At 39.0% G+C, this 17,767-nt stretch overlaps 1 protein-coding gene across 1 annotated transcript; it reads right to left on the minus strand.

The window, feature by feature from the left end:
- Window positions 1-2,781: 2,781 nt before the first annotated feature.
- On the minus strand, window positions 2,782-4,351 carry LOC107783985 (allene oxide synthase, chloroplastic-like). Its single transcript, NM_001325375.1, is given in 3 exon segments — window positions 2,782-4,328; window positions 4,331-4,333; window positions 4,336-4,351. Coding segments are annotated over 3 exon segments (1,566 nt in total).
- Window positions 4,352-17,767: the final 13,416 nt, after the last annotated feature.

The raw sequence follows: 17,767 nt of genomic DNA on the forward strand, positions 1-17,767 counted from the left end.
GTGATTTGATATTGTTTCGACTAAGTTTGTATGTTGATATATGACTTGTTGGTATTTTTGGTTGAGGTCCCGAGGGCCTCGGGTGTGTTTTGGATGGATGTCGGATTTTGATAAATTTCGTATGTATGGACTCGTGAGTGAATGGGTTTTCTAGTTTTGTAAATTTTGTCGGATTTCAAGACGTGGGTCCGGGGGTCGGGTTTGAGCCAATTTCGGGATTTTGGGCTAATTTGATAGTTTTTCTTGTGGAATTCATTCCATTAGCATATATTGATGGTATTGTACTGATTGTGAATAGATTCTGATCATTTGGAGGCCGAGTCGAGAGGCAAGAGCATCGCGGGATAGAGATTTGACCAGTTTAAGGTAAGTAACAATTGTAAATCTAGTCCTGAGTGTATGAAACCCCGGATTTCGTATCATTTTACTATTTTGAGGTGACGCACATGCTAGGTGACGGGCGTGTGGGCGTGCACCGTTGGGGATTATGACTTGGTCCGTCCCGTAGCAACTGTAAAGTTGCATATTTTGTTGAAACTATATGATACTTATGTGTCTTAGAAAGAGTTTCTGTAAATTGGGCTGAATGCCATGTTTGGGCCTTGTGCCAGTGCTGTTTGGACCCTTAGGGGACTTTTCTTACTATCCTCTAACTGTTTTCGATTGAAAATCTATACTCAGTTATGGTTATACCTGTTTACTGCATAACTCAGTTTTTATTACTCTGTTTTGATGCATATAAATATTGTTTTGGGCTGTATACCATGTTTTACTGAGAGCCCGAGTGGCTTGAGAGGTTTATGACTGAGTGAGGCCGAGGGCCTGATTTGTGAGGATATTTATGAAATCGGGCTGCACGCCGCATTATGTTTGATATAGGCCGAGGGCCTGATTGATTTATGCCATGATTTGGCTTGATATAGCGTTTGGGCTGAAGGAGCCCCTCCGGAGTTTGTACACACCCCCAGTGAGTGCATGTACCTACTAAGTGCGAGTGCCAAGTGCTGAGTGGCTGGGAGGCATGAGAGATGGTAAGGTATGCCCGAGGGGCTGTTTACGAGTGATTGTGAGGTATGCCCGAGGGGCTGTATACGAGTGATTGTGAGGTTTTCCCGAGGGGCTGTATATGAGTGATGTTGCCCGAGTGGCTGATTATGATTTCATTATTTTTCTCACCTTTGCATTGAGCCTTTGTTTGAAAAAATATTGGAAGAAGTCTTTAAATGATTTTACTGAAACTGGATTTAAAAGAGCTGATTCGATTCAAACCCTGATTTTAAAAGCATGTTGTGTCTTACTGAATTTTTGTGATATGAACTTTACTTGCATTACTGGTCGTCACTACTTCTCAGTCTTTATTTACTGTTGTCGCTTACTGAGTTGGCGTACTCACGTTACTCACTGCACCTTGTGTGCAGATCCAGGTGTAGCTGGACATGGTAGCGGCTGTTGACTATTCCGGTTGCAGATTTTTTCGGGGATAGCAAGGTAGCTGCCTGACGATCGCAACTCTGCTCTTCTCCCTCTTATCTTTCTTTAATTGTATTTAGTTATTTTTCAGACTATGTTAGTCTCGATATTATCAGACTAATTATTGTAGATGTTGATGGCTAGTGACACCCCGATGTCGGATTTTTTTTTCCGTATTTTTATTTTGATTCGAATTTCTTTACGAAGGTTTTTATGTTAAGTAGTTTTGAAATTATCTTTAAAATAAAAATATCGGTTTGTTTTGAAAATGAATCGACTTGTCTAATTTTACGATAGGCGTCATCATAATAGGGTTAGTTTGGATCGTGACAGAGACCAAAAGGAACAAAGTAGTAAGCCACCAAACGAAAAAACGAAAAGAAAACCCGAGCAGAACAGAGGCTGTTATAGATATTATTGGCGGTCACCCCTAATCGGATATCCATCAAAAAGCAGGTGCTACACATCTGGAGAAACAGCTGACAGCAGCAGAAGCAAGAGCCGATTTGTCTTCCACGTCCATGGAAAAGGCGCGAAGGTAAAAGACGACCGTAGAAAGTACAAAGTGAGCAGAGTGACAAAAATACCCCGACTTTTGATGCAAAAAAGGGACCTAATTGTAAATCAGGAAGTAGGACGACGAAGAGCCCAACTCTCGCTTCTAAATAAGTAGAACATGTAGTTCGATGACATGACAGTTGATAAATAAATAAAGTAGTAATATTATTGCTTACGTTATAATTTTTTGTGACATTATTTGACTTGACGCGAAATTTAAAAAAAAAAAATTTTAAAATTTGTGTTCTCATTAGGAGCCTATTTGGCCATAAATTCTTTTTTACTTTATTTCAAAATTTTGTTACTTTTTTTCGAAATTATTGTTTAACCATAAAATTTTTTATTTTTATTTAAAGATAATTTTAAAATTTTTCAAAAATTTTAAAAATTATAAAAAGATATTTTTTTAAATTCACTTTTATTACTCACAAAAATTCAAAAATAACCAAAAATTATATTTATGTCGAAACATAATTTTAAATTTTTAAATATTATTTTTAAAAGAATATTTTAATTTTTTCGAAATTTTATAATTCTTATGTCCAAATTAAATTATTTTTAAATATAAAACGTGACATTCTTTTTGGATCGATAACTAATATGAGAAGGAAAAACATTTACACCAACCTAAACAACAACAAAAAGATCATCCCGTTATGGAAGTAGGAAAACGAATTTTATTACTATAAATAACAATAGAAAGTCCGATGGTGACAGTGCTGACCAAATTCCGATTCCAACTCCGTTCAAAAACTAAGCTCTCTTCAAAGAGGTTATAGTAATCTTAGCTCCTAACGGCGACGTACCGACGTCGACATCCAACGTGTCATAACGGAGAAAAACCTCCGTTACAAACAATCTCGAAACCAGCACCACAAAATCCTTTCCGGCACACTGTTTATTCTCCACCGTCGGACTCTCCGTTTCCGGTCCGTTAGACCATAATACATGTTTCAACAACTTTTCCCCTTCTTCACCTACGAACCGATCGGGTACGAACTCATCGGGTCGGTCAAAAATCTTCGGATCCTTCGTCGCAAATGGTTGGTACCCGAATAACAATTCCCCTTTCTTCACCTCAAAAACGGCATCGTGTGATTCGATCATAAGGTCGCGTTTGGCTCTTCCGTATTGAGAAGCAACTGGTGGATCAATTCGTAAAGCCTCGTATACAACCGATTTCATCAGCGGCATTTTCTCCATCGCCAACATCGTGATCTTCCCGCCGGCGGATTTCACGGCGGATCGGATCTCGTTCGCTAACCGTGTATGAAGCTCTAGCCCTGCTTTAGCTATCCATTTCAGCATATTGGGGAAGAAAATCTTCATCCCGCCAAAGGAATTGAAACACGTAGCGAAGAGAAGATTATGACAAGCTTCTTCTCGCGAAATACCAAAAGTTTCAGCTTCGTTTAGCACAGCAGTGGAGCTCTCATAGAAGAAATCGTAGAGTCTCTGGTAATCTTTCTTCACCAGAGCTGGCGGTAACCGGAAATTATGGAGGAGAAAGTCATCTAGAACCTTCGGAAGACCAAGAGTGACCAAAGGATGAAGCTGAAACAACACCCATTTTCCGATCAATGTGGGACCATCAGTTCCGAGCTGAGTTTCACCTGGGTTCGCTCCGTACAGTGATCCAGCCAAGAAATTAAAAGCAGCTTGATCATTAGCCGAGTTTAAATCAGCTTTACCATTTTTCTCCATTTCCTTTTCTAGGGTTTCAAACAGCTCGGTATAGCTTTCATGGAATTGGGGTATTATATAATCACGACGAGAAGAAAGAAGAAAAAAGAGAAGCTTTTTTAATTTTTCATGGTTAGGTTCAGAAGGATCAAGATAAGAAAGAACACGGTAACCGCCAGTGAGTTCAGTCGACGGCATGAAAGTTCCGGTGAAGAGATCCTTCTTTTCGACTTTAGAAACGTCGAAAAGGATCGGAAAACTCTTGCCGTCGAGCAAAACGACAACGTTTGGGTTGGAAGAAATGAAATTTCCAGGTGGCATATTGGTTTTAAATACAGTAGATTTGTATTTTTGAACTCTTGATCTGAAGAATTCTTCTTTACCTTGATTATAAAAATAATCTTGTCTATCTTTCCATGGACCAATTAAAGGAAGACCATAATCGCCGGGAATTTTACGGATTGGTAATTTTGTGAGCTCAGATGATTGTGTTACAGTTGTTCTTGTTGGTATTTTTTCTGATAAAGAGAGTGTAATGGGACGAACAATGACGTATTTTGATGAAAACTGTTGGTGAAGAGAATGGAGAGGAAGTGAAAAACACGAAGATAATGTAGTCTTGAACTTTTGCTACTGCCATTGTTGTAAGAAAATGGAGTATGATTATTATTATTATTTTTTGATAAAAAAGAAAGTGGAACTTTAAGCAGTGGGAGACTGGGAGTGTGATGATATTTGATGAAATTTTCTTTCTTTTTATGTAGTGGTAAGACTGGAAAAAGTTTGATGTTTGTGTTTTTGTGTTTGAGTGTGTATATAAAATTTCACGCGTGTAATATACTAAAAAGTTGGTGTAAAGAAACTGTTGTTGAAGTTGAATGTTAGACTAGTGTCGGCGTTGAATATTCCCTGATATATAACGTTGAAAATTGTGAGCCAGACTTGTGTACCATATGGCAAAATATAATAAATCGAGAAGTCTTAATTCCTAGGAGTAGGATTTTATTTTTCCAATCATTTTAACAAGGTCTAATTATATGTTTTGTGTGTAGGTGTTTGATTTGCTTGTTTGGATTGTTGTTACACGTAGTATTTTATTGTATTGTTACGATTAAAGATAATATTTATTTTGATTGAAATTTAAATTTTATTGTATTGTATTGTTAAATTATCATTTTATGGAACGATCGATTTGGTGTGGTCGCGTCGTTACCTTATATTTTCCTCTCATCTTGTCCTTCGTTATTATTAAATAATTTTATTTTATCCTTTACCCTATTTTTTTATAAAATAATTTTATCTCGTACCTTACCTTATATTTTCTTTATAATATTGCAAGTTTATTCTTCATATTATTCGTTCATGACATCATGAAACGATTGGGAACAATATAATCTATTCAAATATTGTATATATCAAAACAATACCGATACGTAACAACCATCCAAATAAGCTGTTAATAAAAAGTTCAAAATTTTCTTTGAAAATATTATACTTTTAAGGGGTGAAATTAAAATTAGGATGAAAATTACAGCTTAATAGTTAAAAGTTTAATTTTACTAGTCACGCTGTTCTGATCTTACCAAAAGTATTTCTTATTTCTTCTCTTTTTATGGTACGCTTGTTTCTTCTTTCTCTTCTCCTTTCATATCCAAGGTCAGAATCGAACCATATCCTCAAGAAATGAAATCTTATGTAAATCTTAGATGAAATGCTAAAATCTATAAATTAATATGAATTTAAAAATTAAAAAAAAAAACTGACGACAACAACGTGCAAAGTTGGCAATCCAAACTTTGCAAGATAGTAGAGAATCTATAAGATAATCTCCTTTTAGATATGTCCATAAGATAATCTCCTCTGTGAGGGGTTGTGTATCACATGGCAAAATATATAAGAAAGTAGTTCAATTTAGATAAGATAGTTTGGCTCGGCATGATTTTAAGGAAAAAAAAGACTTTTGAAATTTGTTGTCTTAAAAGTTTTGTGGAATCATGACATTTGTGTGGTTATAAAAGGTACTTGCCTCGATTCCGGCTCCTTATCATCACGTCTCTTGCTCGATTCACCTTATCGGAAATTGGGGTGTCCCAAAATTAAGATTTTAAAGTTCTAATTATTTTTAATTGTAGAAATATATTTTTTTTTTTAGAACAGACAAATAAGAAAAGTGCGCCGTCTAAATTGAAACAAAATTAGTAGTAATAAATTATCACTACCAAGAGCTTAATTGTTTACGAACCATTTTAACAAATGTATCACTGTATGTACAATATGGTACTTCTTTCTTGAATTTGAGATTCCAAAGTTCAGTGTCAGTGTTCAATTTTATGCATATACCTTAAAATTCAATTTTATTATGCACCTAGGTCAAGTTTTTTTTAAAAAAAATCTGTATTTCTTCGTTTTTCTGTTTCTCTAGCCCGTCTCTTCTTTCTCTTGTCACGTCCAAAGGCCGAATCCTCTCCGCAAGAAACGAAAGAAATAATCTATGTACATCTCATACGAGATCCTAAAATTGACTGAATCCAAAAATAAATAAATAGTAACAACAATAACATGCAAAGCTAAAAATACAAAAATTGAGAATCTTGATGATAGAAAATCTATAAGATAATCTTCTTTTTTAGTCTATAAGGTGTTATGGTCCATTGCAAGGTATGAGACTTGAGTCCCACATCCGTATTGCAATGTGCTGATGTGGGGTTTATATAGCCTTGGGCTCTCCCACCTTAATAGTTAGCTTTTGGGGTGTGGTTCTCCTTAGGTTGTATCAATGGTATCAGAGCCACCCACCGCCCTTCGTGCCCACCGTTCCATGGATGATGACGCTGGTATCGCAGTGTTCGCCCGGGGCTATAAAAGTCTAGCACACAGCCGTCGGGGACGACAGATGCGGAGCGTGGTGGTTTGTTATGGTCCATTACAAGGTATGGGACTTGAGTCCCACATCGGTATTGCAATGTGCTAATGTGGGGTTTATATAGCCTTGGACTCTCCCGCCTTAATAGCTAACTTTTGGGATTGATTCTTCCTAGGTTGTATCATAAGATTATCTCATTTTTATTAATATCGAAAATGTTTGTGATTGGAGAATCTTGAAGATAGAAAATCTATAAGATAATCCTTTCTTTGAAGTATATAAGATAATTCCACCACCTAACGATGAGATTTAGTAGTTAATGAAGTGAAATTATGAGACTATATCCATTTAGTCAAAGGACCCATTTCGACATAGATTTTGGTTATTTTTTTAAAAAATAATTTTGAAAATATTGTTTGTTCATGAAATTTGATAAGTTTTTGAAAAAAATGAGTACTTTTTTTTCAAGGCCCCGAAAACTGGTTTAGGGCAGTTTTTAGATGAATATTTTTCTTCCACTCACAAAATTTAACTTTTTTTTCCAAATAAAATACATGTCCAAACATAATTTAAACTTTCAAAAATTATTTTTTAACATAACTTAAAAAATACCCTTTTCAAGTTTTAACCAAATCTATGTGCAAATGCTAACAAAGTGTACACAACTTACCTACACTACAAATATAAAAGAAGAAGTAGCTTATGCCAATGAATCTATCTATACTATATTAAAAGCATGAAAGATCTAAGCAAAATGTCGTTCACATTTTTTACCCTTTAAAAATAGATTTTACATTGGATAAAATCATAATTTAATAATTTTTTCAAATATTTAGGACTTCTAAATCAACTAAAATTTTACTTATTAAATATTTTCTTATTTAAATTATCCTAATATTTAGGACCTTAAAATGAATTAAAATGTTACCTTATATAAATCATTCTCTTATTTTAGCAAAGAAACATAATTTTAATTCTATTATGTTAGCAACAACGGTGTTCAAAAGTTATTCATATACTTCCACTAAAACTCACGTAGCATATTTGCGATTTATTTTCCGAATAAATAAAAAAGAGTTTGAGATATATTTTGATAGAACCTTTTTTCCATAATTAAATAGAAGATCATTTATATTCAATGTATTAACATATACCATTTCTCAAAAGGAAATAAAAATATAAGCATATACCAAAATGACTAACCTTTTAAAATATCAAAACGCTAAGAGATCTAGACCATAACCTTAAACTATTAAAAAAAAGCTGTTATTCGTAAAGATAATTTGGACAATACCACGATAAACCTATTTTCTAAAAATAATTTAATAAAATAAATTATGTAGGAATCCTCAAAATTATAGTAAGACTTTAAAATCAAATACGATTTTGGAACTTGTAATTTTTATTAAATACTTTATAATTTAAATACATCTTTAATTTAAATATTATTTATGTTATTTTTAAATTTTTTCTTTTTAATAAAAAGAATACACGCGCAACGCGCGTACGCTAAGACTAGAATATCTTATCTATACAACATTAACCCTATAAATGTTTTTACTTATTTATTTTAAAGTTTACTTGATTCATAGACTTAAATTCTTACTCTATAGACTATACGCCCACTAGTAGTTGGTTGTAAGGTTATTTAACCGAATCAACTTGTGTATTTCTAGACTAATTTCATAGAATACATGTCGCCTTCTATCAACAATAAGTATCAATAACTATGTTCACCAATATTTGTATAAAATCATCTAATAATTAGAAAATCAGGTCATGAGATGCACCTGGATATCCGATATTCTACTCTTATAGATAGAGTGTAGGAACCATTAGTAGTGCGCACATGTTTAAAGCCTGCACTGCTGATAGGTCCTGAAAGTCATGGGTCAATCATGCAATTATAATGTCCCACTTTCTATGTTAAGTCACACTAATATAATCCCTTCACAGTCCTTGATTATTCTTTCTTACCTACTTTAAGTAATGGCTGATTGTATGCATGAGCATGTTTTTGTGTGTGTGCGCTTTAGCATGTGACTTCTGTATTGTTCTAGTGCATTTTTGGAAGTTTGCCATGGTAACATTGTTATTTATCGATATTATTATAAAAATATGAATACAATGTATATTTATAAAAATAATCTTATAATATTAAGTATAATAACTCACAATAAAAGAACATAATCGGAATTTTAGACATTAGCCATATAATCCTATTAGTTTTATGACATATACTACACGTTAGGAATCCTACATAATCACCTTTAGAAATTATAGACATATAATACTACACGTTAGCATGTAAACCTAATACCTTTAGGAACACGTTAGATTTTCTTTTATTATAATTACTTTCGGAGAAGACATATATTTTTAGTTATGTAATCCTATTACTTTTAGGATATACTTCTTAAAAATTCATATTACTAATTTAATTTGAAAACGTATTAGAATGTCCTATTACTGTCACGACCCAAAATCCTAACATGTCGTGATGGTGCCTATCGATGGTATTAGGCAAGCCGATTCTCAAAAATACTTCCAATGTTTCACAAAACATAAGTCAAAAGCTTTTACATGATAGAGTTTTCGTAAAAAAACAGGAGTTAAACTCAAAATACAGTGCGAAAAAATAGCCCCAAACATCGGGTGTCACCAAGTCATGAGCATCTAAACAACCAGTCTAAGAAACAGTGTCTACAAGAGTCTGTGTCAAAATACCAATATAGAAAAAAAAAAAAAAAAAGATAACAAGGAAGGAAAGACAAGGACTGCGAACGTCAGCAGCTACCTCGTGAATCTCCGATACTCAATCACGCACGAGATCAACGTCCTCCATGACCAGAAACACCTAGATATGCACACGAAATGCAGGGTGTAACGTGAGTACAGCCAACTCAGTAAGTAACAATAATAATTAAGGAACTGAAAAGAAGTGACGATTTATACAAATACAGTTCATTTCAATAATTTCAGCAATGAAAGTAGACATGTTTCAATTCCGGCAATTTAAGTCAAGTTAGTTACACATTACCAAGTTCAGGTAAAATCGGATATAATATTTTCCAGAAGTTTCAGAACAATGACATAAATCATCTAAGTGCAGCAACAAATGAAACAAGTGCAACCTCTCAGGGCAACAGTCCCTCAGGCTCTCTCAATAGCTCAACACTCGGCTCTCAGCCCTCAATACTCACACTTAATAGGTACCTGCACTCACTGGGGGTGTACAGACTCCGGAGGGGCTCCTACAGCCCAAGCGCTATAATCCGCACGGACAACTCACGTGCTATAGTATCATATCAAGATCCGCACGGATAACTCACGTGCTATGGTATCAATATCTCACAAACAGGCCCTCGACCTCACTCAGTCATCAACCTCTCTAGTCTCACGGCTCTTAGTAATAAAGGGGAATCAACCCAAAATAGAATAATATAATGTATCAATAGGGAATAACAGAGACTGGGGTATAATATACAAGTAGTACTACGACTGAGTACAAGTAACAATAAGTAGGAAGGTTCAACAGGTATCACTACCACTGGGGTCTTTACAGCACCAACACATAGCCTAAGCATGATTTCTAGCATGATTCACTATCAAATTTCTATAGCACAGAAAGGGCACATAGCTAACAACAAGCTTATTCAACTTTTCAGTTTCACGGAATGGACCAAGTCCCAAGTCCCAATTCCCACGGTGCACGCCCACACACTCGTCACCTAGCATGTGTGTCACCTCCAAAATACTCACATAATATAATAATCCGGGGTTTCATACCCTCATGACTAGATTTGAAACTGTTACTTATCTCAAACCGCGTAGAACTCTACTCAAAGTGCCTTTGCCTCTCGAATCGGTCTTTAAACGCCCTGAATCTAGCCACAAGCAGTATAATACAATTAATATAGGCTAAAGGGACCAATTGTCATGACCCAAAAACCTAACCTGTCGTGATGGCGTCTATCGTGGAACTAGGCAAGCCGACTCATTCCAAAACAAACCGATATTTTTATTTCAAAGAAAATTTCAAGGCTATTTAGCATAAAAATTTTCGTAAAGGAGTTCAAATCAAAATAAAAGTGCGGAAAAGAAAAGCCCGATATCGGGGTGTCACTAGTCATGAGCATCTACTACAGTCTGGCTAACAATATCAAGGCTAACTCAGCCTGGAAAATAGCTAAATACAACTAAAGGAAGATAAGAGGGAGAAGAGCAGGGGCTGCGATCTCCAAGCAGCTACCTTGTTATCTCCGAGAATCTGCAACCAGAATAATCAACAACCGCTACCGTGTCCAGCTACACCTGGATTTGTACACAAGGTGCATGGAGTAACATAAGTACGCCAACTTAGTAAATAACAGCAATAAATAAAGACTGAGTAGTATTGACGAGCAATAAAGCATATAACGTTCATATCATGAAATCTCAGTAAAATACCTCATGCTCTTAAATAATATGGATTTGAATCAAAATATCTCGTTTAAACCCAGTTCCAGTTAAAAATCATTTAAGAATATTTTTCAACAGTTTACAAACAGAGAAAAAAATGCAAAGGTGAGAAAAAATGATGAAATCATAAACAGCCCCTCGGGCAAAGTATCACTCATATACAGCCCCTCGGGCAAACCTCACAATCACTCTTGCTACTCGGGCGTACCTCACAATAAATCATGCCTCCCAGTCACACAGCACTCGGCAGTCGGCACTAGCACTCAGTAGGTACCTGCGCTCACTGAGAGTGTGTACAGACTCCGGAGGGACTCCTTCAGCCCAAGCGCTATATCAAGCCAAATCATGGCATAAATCACTCAGGCCCTCGGCCTATATCAAACATGATACGGCGTGCAGCCCGATCCCATATATATCCTCACAAATTAGGCCATCGGCCTCACTCAGTCATAAACCTCTCAAGCCACTCGGGCATTTCAGTAAAAACAGGGTACTCGGTCCCAAACGACAATTATATGCATCAAAATTGAGTAAGAAAACTGAGTTATGCAGTAAACAGGTATAACCATGACTGAGTATAGATTTTCAATCGAAAACAGTGAGAGGATAGTAAGAAAGGCCCCTAAGGGTCCAAACAGCACTAGCACAAGGCCCAAATATGGCATGCAACCCAATTTACAGAAACGCTTTCTAAAATATATAAGTATCATATAGTTTCAACAAAATATGCAACTTTACAGTTGCTACAGGACGGACCAAGTCACAATTCCCAACAGTGCACGCCCACACGCCCGTCACCTAGCATGTGTTTCACTTAAAATAGTAGAATGATACAAAATTCGGGATTTCATACCCTCAGGACTAGATTTACAATCGTTACTTACCTCAAACCGGTCAAATCTCTACCCCACAATGCTCTTGCCTCTCGACGCGGCCTCCAAATGCTCTGAATCTATTCACAATCAGTACAATACCATCAATATACGCTAATGGAATGAATTCCACAAGAAAAACTATCAAATTAGTCCCAAACCTGAAATTGGCTCAAACCCGACCCCCGGGCCCAAGTATCGAAATCCAACAAAATTTAAAAAACTAGAAAGACCATTCACTCACGAGTCCGTACAAACAAAATTTATCCAAATCCGACATCATTTGGTCCCTCAAATCCTTAAATTAAACTCTTAAAAATTCCAAGCCCTAACCCCTCATTTTCACTAATTACATGATTAAACAATGGGAAATCATCATATATACGAGTATTAGGGCTCAAGCAACTTACCTCATTGATAGACCTTGAATCACTTTTCAAAAATCACTCCAAAATCTCCAAACACCGACTTGAAAATGGTGGAAATGAACCAAATCCGTGAAGGGTTCTATTTATGGTTACTGCCTAGGCTTTTTCGCACTTGCGGACCATTTCTCGCTTCTGCGCAACCGCACCTGCCTAAAATCCATCGCAGGTGCGAAACTCACTTAGGAGCCCAGGTTCCGCATCTGCGGCCCAAAATCACGCGCCTGCGAAGGTGCACCTGCGCGTTTCCTTCGCTTCTGTGAAGCCTGCCAGTGCCCTCCTTTCCGCATATGCGCCCCGGGTCTCGCACCTGCGGGCTCGTAGATGCGGCCAATTCTTTGCACCTACGCATCATGCATATTCCAGCACTACCCGCTCCTGCAGACTCCCCTTGCGCACCAGCAACCTCGCACCTATGACTCCTCCTTCCGCAAGTGCTGAAATAGCAGTAGCAGCAGCTTCAGTTGCATTTTCTAACTTCAACAATTCCGTTAACCACCCGGAATCACTTCGAAGACCTCGGGACCTCAACCAAAAATACCAACAAGTCTTATATCAACATACAAACTTAGTCGAACCTTCGAATCACTCAAAACAACATCAAAACACTAAATTACCCTCGGATTCAAGCCTAAGAACTTCTAAACTTCCAAATTCGACAACCGATGCCGAAACCAACCAAACCACGTCCGAATGACCTCAAAATTTGCACACACGTCACAAATGACACTATGAACCTACTCCAACCTACGTTGAAAGGTGGTGGCTGGAGTCTCCCAAATCTCTCCAACCTACGCTGATCATCCTCAGGCATAGCAGGAACCACATAATCCTGAGCAACTGCAACCGGCAGGGCTGGTGGTGCCCCCGGTGTCTGGAGTCCCTGAACAACCTGCTCGGGTAGGCGAGCGACGGGAGTCTGAGTTCCTGTGCCTCCCTCGGCCTGAGAAGTAGCTGCGGTCGTCGAGATAGAGACTGCCTGAGCAAGGCAAGTACACGCTGTCAAAATCTGAGCTAGGGCCTCCTGAAGGCCTGGAATCACAATAGGCACAGGTGGTACCTGAGCTGGTGCATCAACAACTGGAATCTGGTCCTGATTTGGAACAACTGGTGGATCTGTAGGTATTGCCCCAACTGTGGTATGGGCTGCACCTCTTCCCCTACCACGGCCTCTACTGCGGCCTCGGCCTCTCGCGGCCCTGGCTGGTGGTACTGGTGGCTGGCCCTCCTGACCGGTAGTACGAGTCCTCACCATCTGTGAGAGAATGAAACAACAAATATTTAGTTACTAGAATCAACATATTCGCACGACAAGAATTCAAGAATGTGGAATCTTTGTAAAGGTTCTGCAGCCTCTCGAAGATAAGTACAGACGTCTCCGTACCGATCCGCAAGACTCTACTAAACTTGCTCATGACTCGTGAGACCTATGTAACCTAAGCTCTGATACCAATCTATCACGACCCAAAAACCTAACCTGTCATGATGGCGCCTATCGTGGAACTAGGCAAGTCGACTCATTCCAAAACAAACCGATATTTTCATTTCAAAGAAAATTTCAAGGCTATTTAGCATAAAAACCTTCGTAAAGGAGTATAAATCAAAACAAAAATGCGGAAATGAAAAGCCCGACATCGGGGTGTCACTAGTCATGAGCATCTACTACAGTCTGTTTAACAATATCAAGGCTAACTCAGCCTGGAAAACAACTAAATACAACTAAAGGAAGATAAGAGGGAGAAGAGCAGGGGCTGTGATCGCCAAGAATCTACCTTGCTATCTCCTAGAAAATCTGCAACCAGAATAATCAACAACCACTACCGTGTCTAGCTACACCTGGATCTGCACACAAGGTGCAGGGAGTAACGTGAGTACGTCAACTCAGTAAGTAACAACAACAAATAAAGACTGAGCAGTAGTGATGAGCAATAAAGCATATAACGTTCATATCATGAAATCTTAGTAAAATACCTCATGCTTTTAAAAAATCAGGATTGGATCAAAATATCTCTTTTAAATCCAGTTCCAGTTAAAAATCATTTAAGAATATTTTTCAACAGTTTACAAACAGAGGAAAAATGCAAAGGTGAGCAAAAATGATGAAATCATAAACAGCCCCTCGGGCAAAGCATAACTCAAATACATCCCCTCGGGCAAACCTCACAATCACTCTTGCCACTCGGGGATACCTCACAATCACTCTTGTCACTCGGGCATACCTCACAATCACTCATGCCTTCCAATCACTCAGCACTCGGCACTCGCACTCAGTAGGTACCAGCGCTCACTGGGGTGTGTACAGACTCCAGAGGGGCTCCTTCAGCCCAAGCGCTATATCAAGCCAAATCATGGCATAAATCACTTAGGCCCTCAGCCTATATCAAACATGCTACGGCGTGCAGCTCGATCCCATAAATATCCTCATAAATTAGGCCCTTAGCCTCACTCAATCATAAACCTCTCAAGCCACTCGGGCATTTCAGTAAAAACAGGGTACTCATCCCCAAACAACAATTATATGCATCAAAATAGTGTAAGAAAACTGAGTTATGCAGTAAACAGGTATAACCATGACTGAGTATAGATTTTCAATCGAAAACAGTGAGAGGATAGTAAGAAAGGCCCCTAAGGGTCCAAACAGCACTGGCACAAGGCCCAAACATGGCATTCAACCCAATTTACAGAAACGCTTTCTAAAATATATAAGTAAGTTGCTACGGGATGGACCAAGTCACAATCCCCAATAGTGCACGCCCACATGCCTGTCACCTAGCATGTGTTTCACTTAAAATAGTAGAATGATACAAAATTCGGGGATTCATACCCTCAAGACTAGATTTACAATCGTTACTTACCTCAAACCGGTCAAATCTCTACCCCGCAATGCTCTTGCCTCTCGGCGCGGCCTCCAAATGCTCCGAATCTATTCATAATCAGTACAATACCATCAATATACGCTAATGGAATGAATTCCATAAGAAAAACTATCAAATTAGGCCAAAACCCGAAATTAGCTCAAACCTGAGCCCCGGGCCCAAGTATCGAAATCCGACAAAATTTAAAAAACTAGAAAGCCCATTCACTCACGAGTCCGTACATACAAAATTTATCCAAATTCGACATCATTTGGTCCCTCAAATCCTTAAATTAAACTCTTAAACATTCCAGGCCCTAACCCCTCATTTTCACTAATTACATGATTAAACAACGAAAAATCATCATATATACGAGTATTAGGGCTCAAGCAACTTACCTCATTGATAGACCTTGAATCACCTTTCAAACATCACTCCAAAAGCTCCAAACACCGACTTGAAAATGGTGGAAATGAACCAAATCCACGAAGGATTCTATTTATGGTTTCTGCCCAGGCTTTTTCGCACCAGCGGACCATTTCTCGCTTCTGCACAACCGCACCTGCGGAAAATCCATCGCAGGTGCGAAACTCACTTAGGAGCCCAGGTTCCGCATCTGCGGCCCAAAATCACGCGCCTGCGAAGGCGCACCTGCGCGTTTCCTCCACTTCTGCGAAGCCTGCCAGCGCCCTCCTTTACGCATCTGCGTCCCGGGTCTCGCACCTGCGGGCTCGCAGATGCGGCCAATTCTTCGCACCTGCGCATCTTGTGTATCCCAACACCGCTTTCTCCTGCGGACTCCCCTTGCGCACCAGCGACCTAGCACCTGCGACTCCTCCTTCCGCAGGTGCTAAAATAGCAGTAGCAGCAGCTTCAGTTGCATTTTCTAACTTCAACAATTCTGTTAACCACCTGGAATCACCCCGAGGCCCTCGGGACCTCAACCAAAAATACCAACAAGTCTTATATCAACATACAAACTTAGTCGAACCTTCGAATCACTCAAAAGAATATCAAAGCACCAAATTACCCTCGGATTCAAGCCTAATAACTTCTAAACTTCCAAATTCGACAATCGATGCCGAAACCAACCAAACCACGTCCGAATGACCTCAAATTGTGCACACACATCACAAATGACACTACGAACCTACTCCAACTTTCGGAATTTCATTCCGACCCCGATATCAAACTTTTCCACTGTCGACCAAAATCGCCAAATTTCCAACTTCGCCAATTCAAGCCTAATTCCACCACGGACTTCCAAATCACATTCTGGACGCACTCCTAAGTCAAAAATCGCCTAACGGAGCTAACGGAACCATCAGAATTCAAATCCGAGATCGTTTACACATAGGTCAACATCCGATTGACTTTTCCAACTTAAGGTTCTAAATAAGAGACTAAGTGTTTCATTCCACTCCGAAACCACTCTCGACCCGAACCAACCAATCTGATACATCACAATGCAGCTAAATAACACATAAAGAAGCAGAAATGGGGAAAACGGGGCTATAACTCTCGAAACGACCGGCCGGGTCATTACATCCTCCCCCTCTTAAACAATCGTTCGTTCTCTAACGGGTCTAGAAACATACCTGGAGTCTCGAATAGGCATGGATATCTGCTCCGCATCTCCCGCTCAGTCTCCCAGGTGGCCTCCTACACCGGCTGCCCTCTCCACTGCACCTTCACTGAAGCTATGTCCTTTGACCTCAACCTTCGAACCTGCCGATCTAAAATAGCCACCGGCTCCACATCATAAGTCATATCACCCTCCAACTGAACCGTGCTGAAATCCAAAACATGGGACAGATCTCCAATATACTTCCGGAGCATGGAAACATAAAACACTGGGTGCACACTTGACAAGCTGGGTGGAAAGGCAAGCTTATAAGCCACCTCTCCTATCCTCTGAAGCACTTCAAAAGGCCCAATGAACCGGGGGCTCAACTTGCCCCTCTTCCCAAACCTCATAACACCTTTCATGTGTGATACCTTCAGCAAAACCTTCTCCCTAACCATAAAAGACACATCACGGACCTTCCTATCCGCATAGCTCTTCTGCCTAGAATACGTCGTGCTAAGCCGCTCTTGAATCAATTTCACCTTGTCTAATGCATCCTGGGCCAAGTCTGTACCTAAGAACCTAGCCTCACCTGGCTCAAACCATCCTACCAGAGATCTACACCTCCTCCCATATAAAGCCTCGTATGGAGCCATCTGAATACTCGACTGATAACTGTTGTTATATGCAAACTCCGCGAGTGGCAGAAACTGGTCCCATGAACCCCCAAAGTCAATGACATAAGCAAGCAACATATCCTCCAATATCTGAATAGTGCACTCGGACTGCCAGTCCATCTGAGGGTGAAAAGCTGTGCTTAACTCAACCTGAGTACCCAACTCTCGCTGCACTGCCCTCCAAAACTGTGATGTGAACTAAGTACCCCTATTTGAAATGATGGAAACTAGGACACCATGCAGGCGAACAATCTCTCGAATATAAATCTCAGCCAACCGCTCTGAAGTATAAGTAGTACCAATAGGAACAAAGTGCGCGGACTTGGTCAGCCGATC

The sequence above is a fragment of the Nicotiana tabacum genome, chromosome 9 (genome assembly GCF_000715075.1).
Source record: "Nicotiana tabacum cultivar K326 chromosome 9, ASM71507v2, whole genome shotgun sequence".
Classification (NCBI taxonomy): domain Eukaryota; kingdom Viridiplantae; phylum Streptophyta; class Magnoliopsida; order Solanales; family Solanaceae; genus Nicotiana; species Nicotiana tabacum.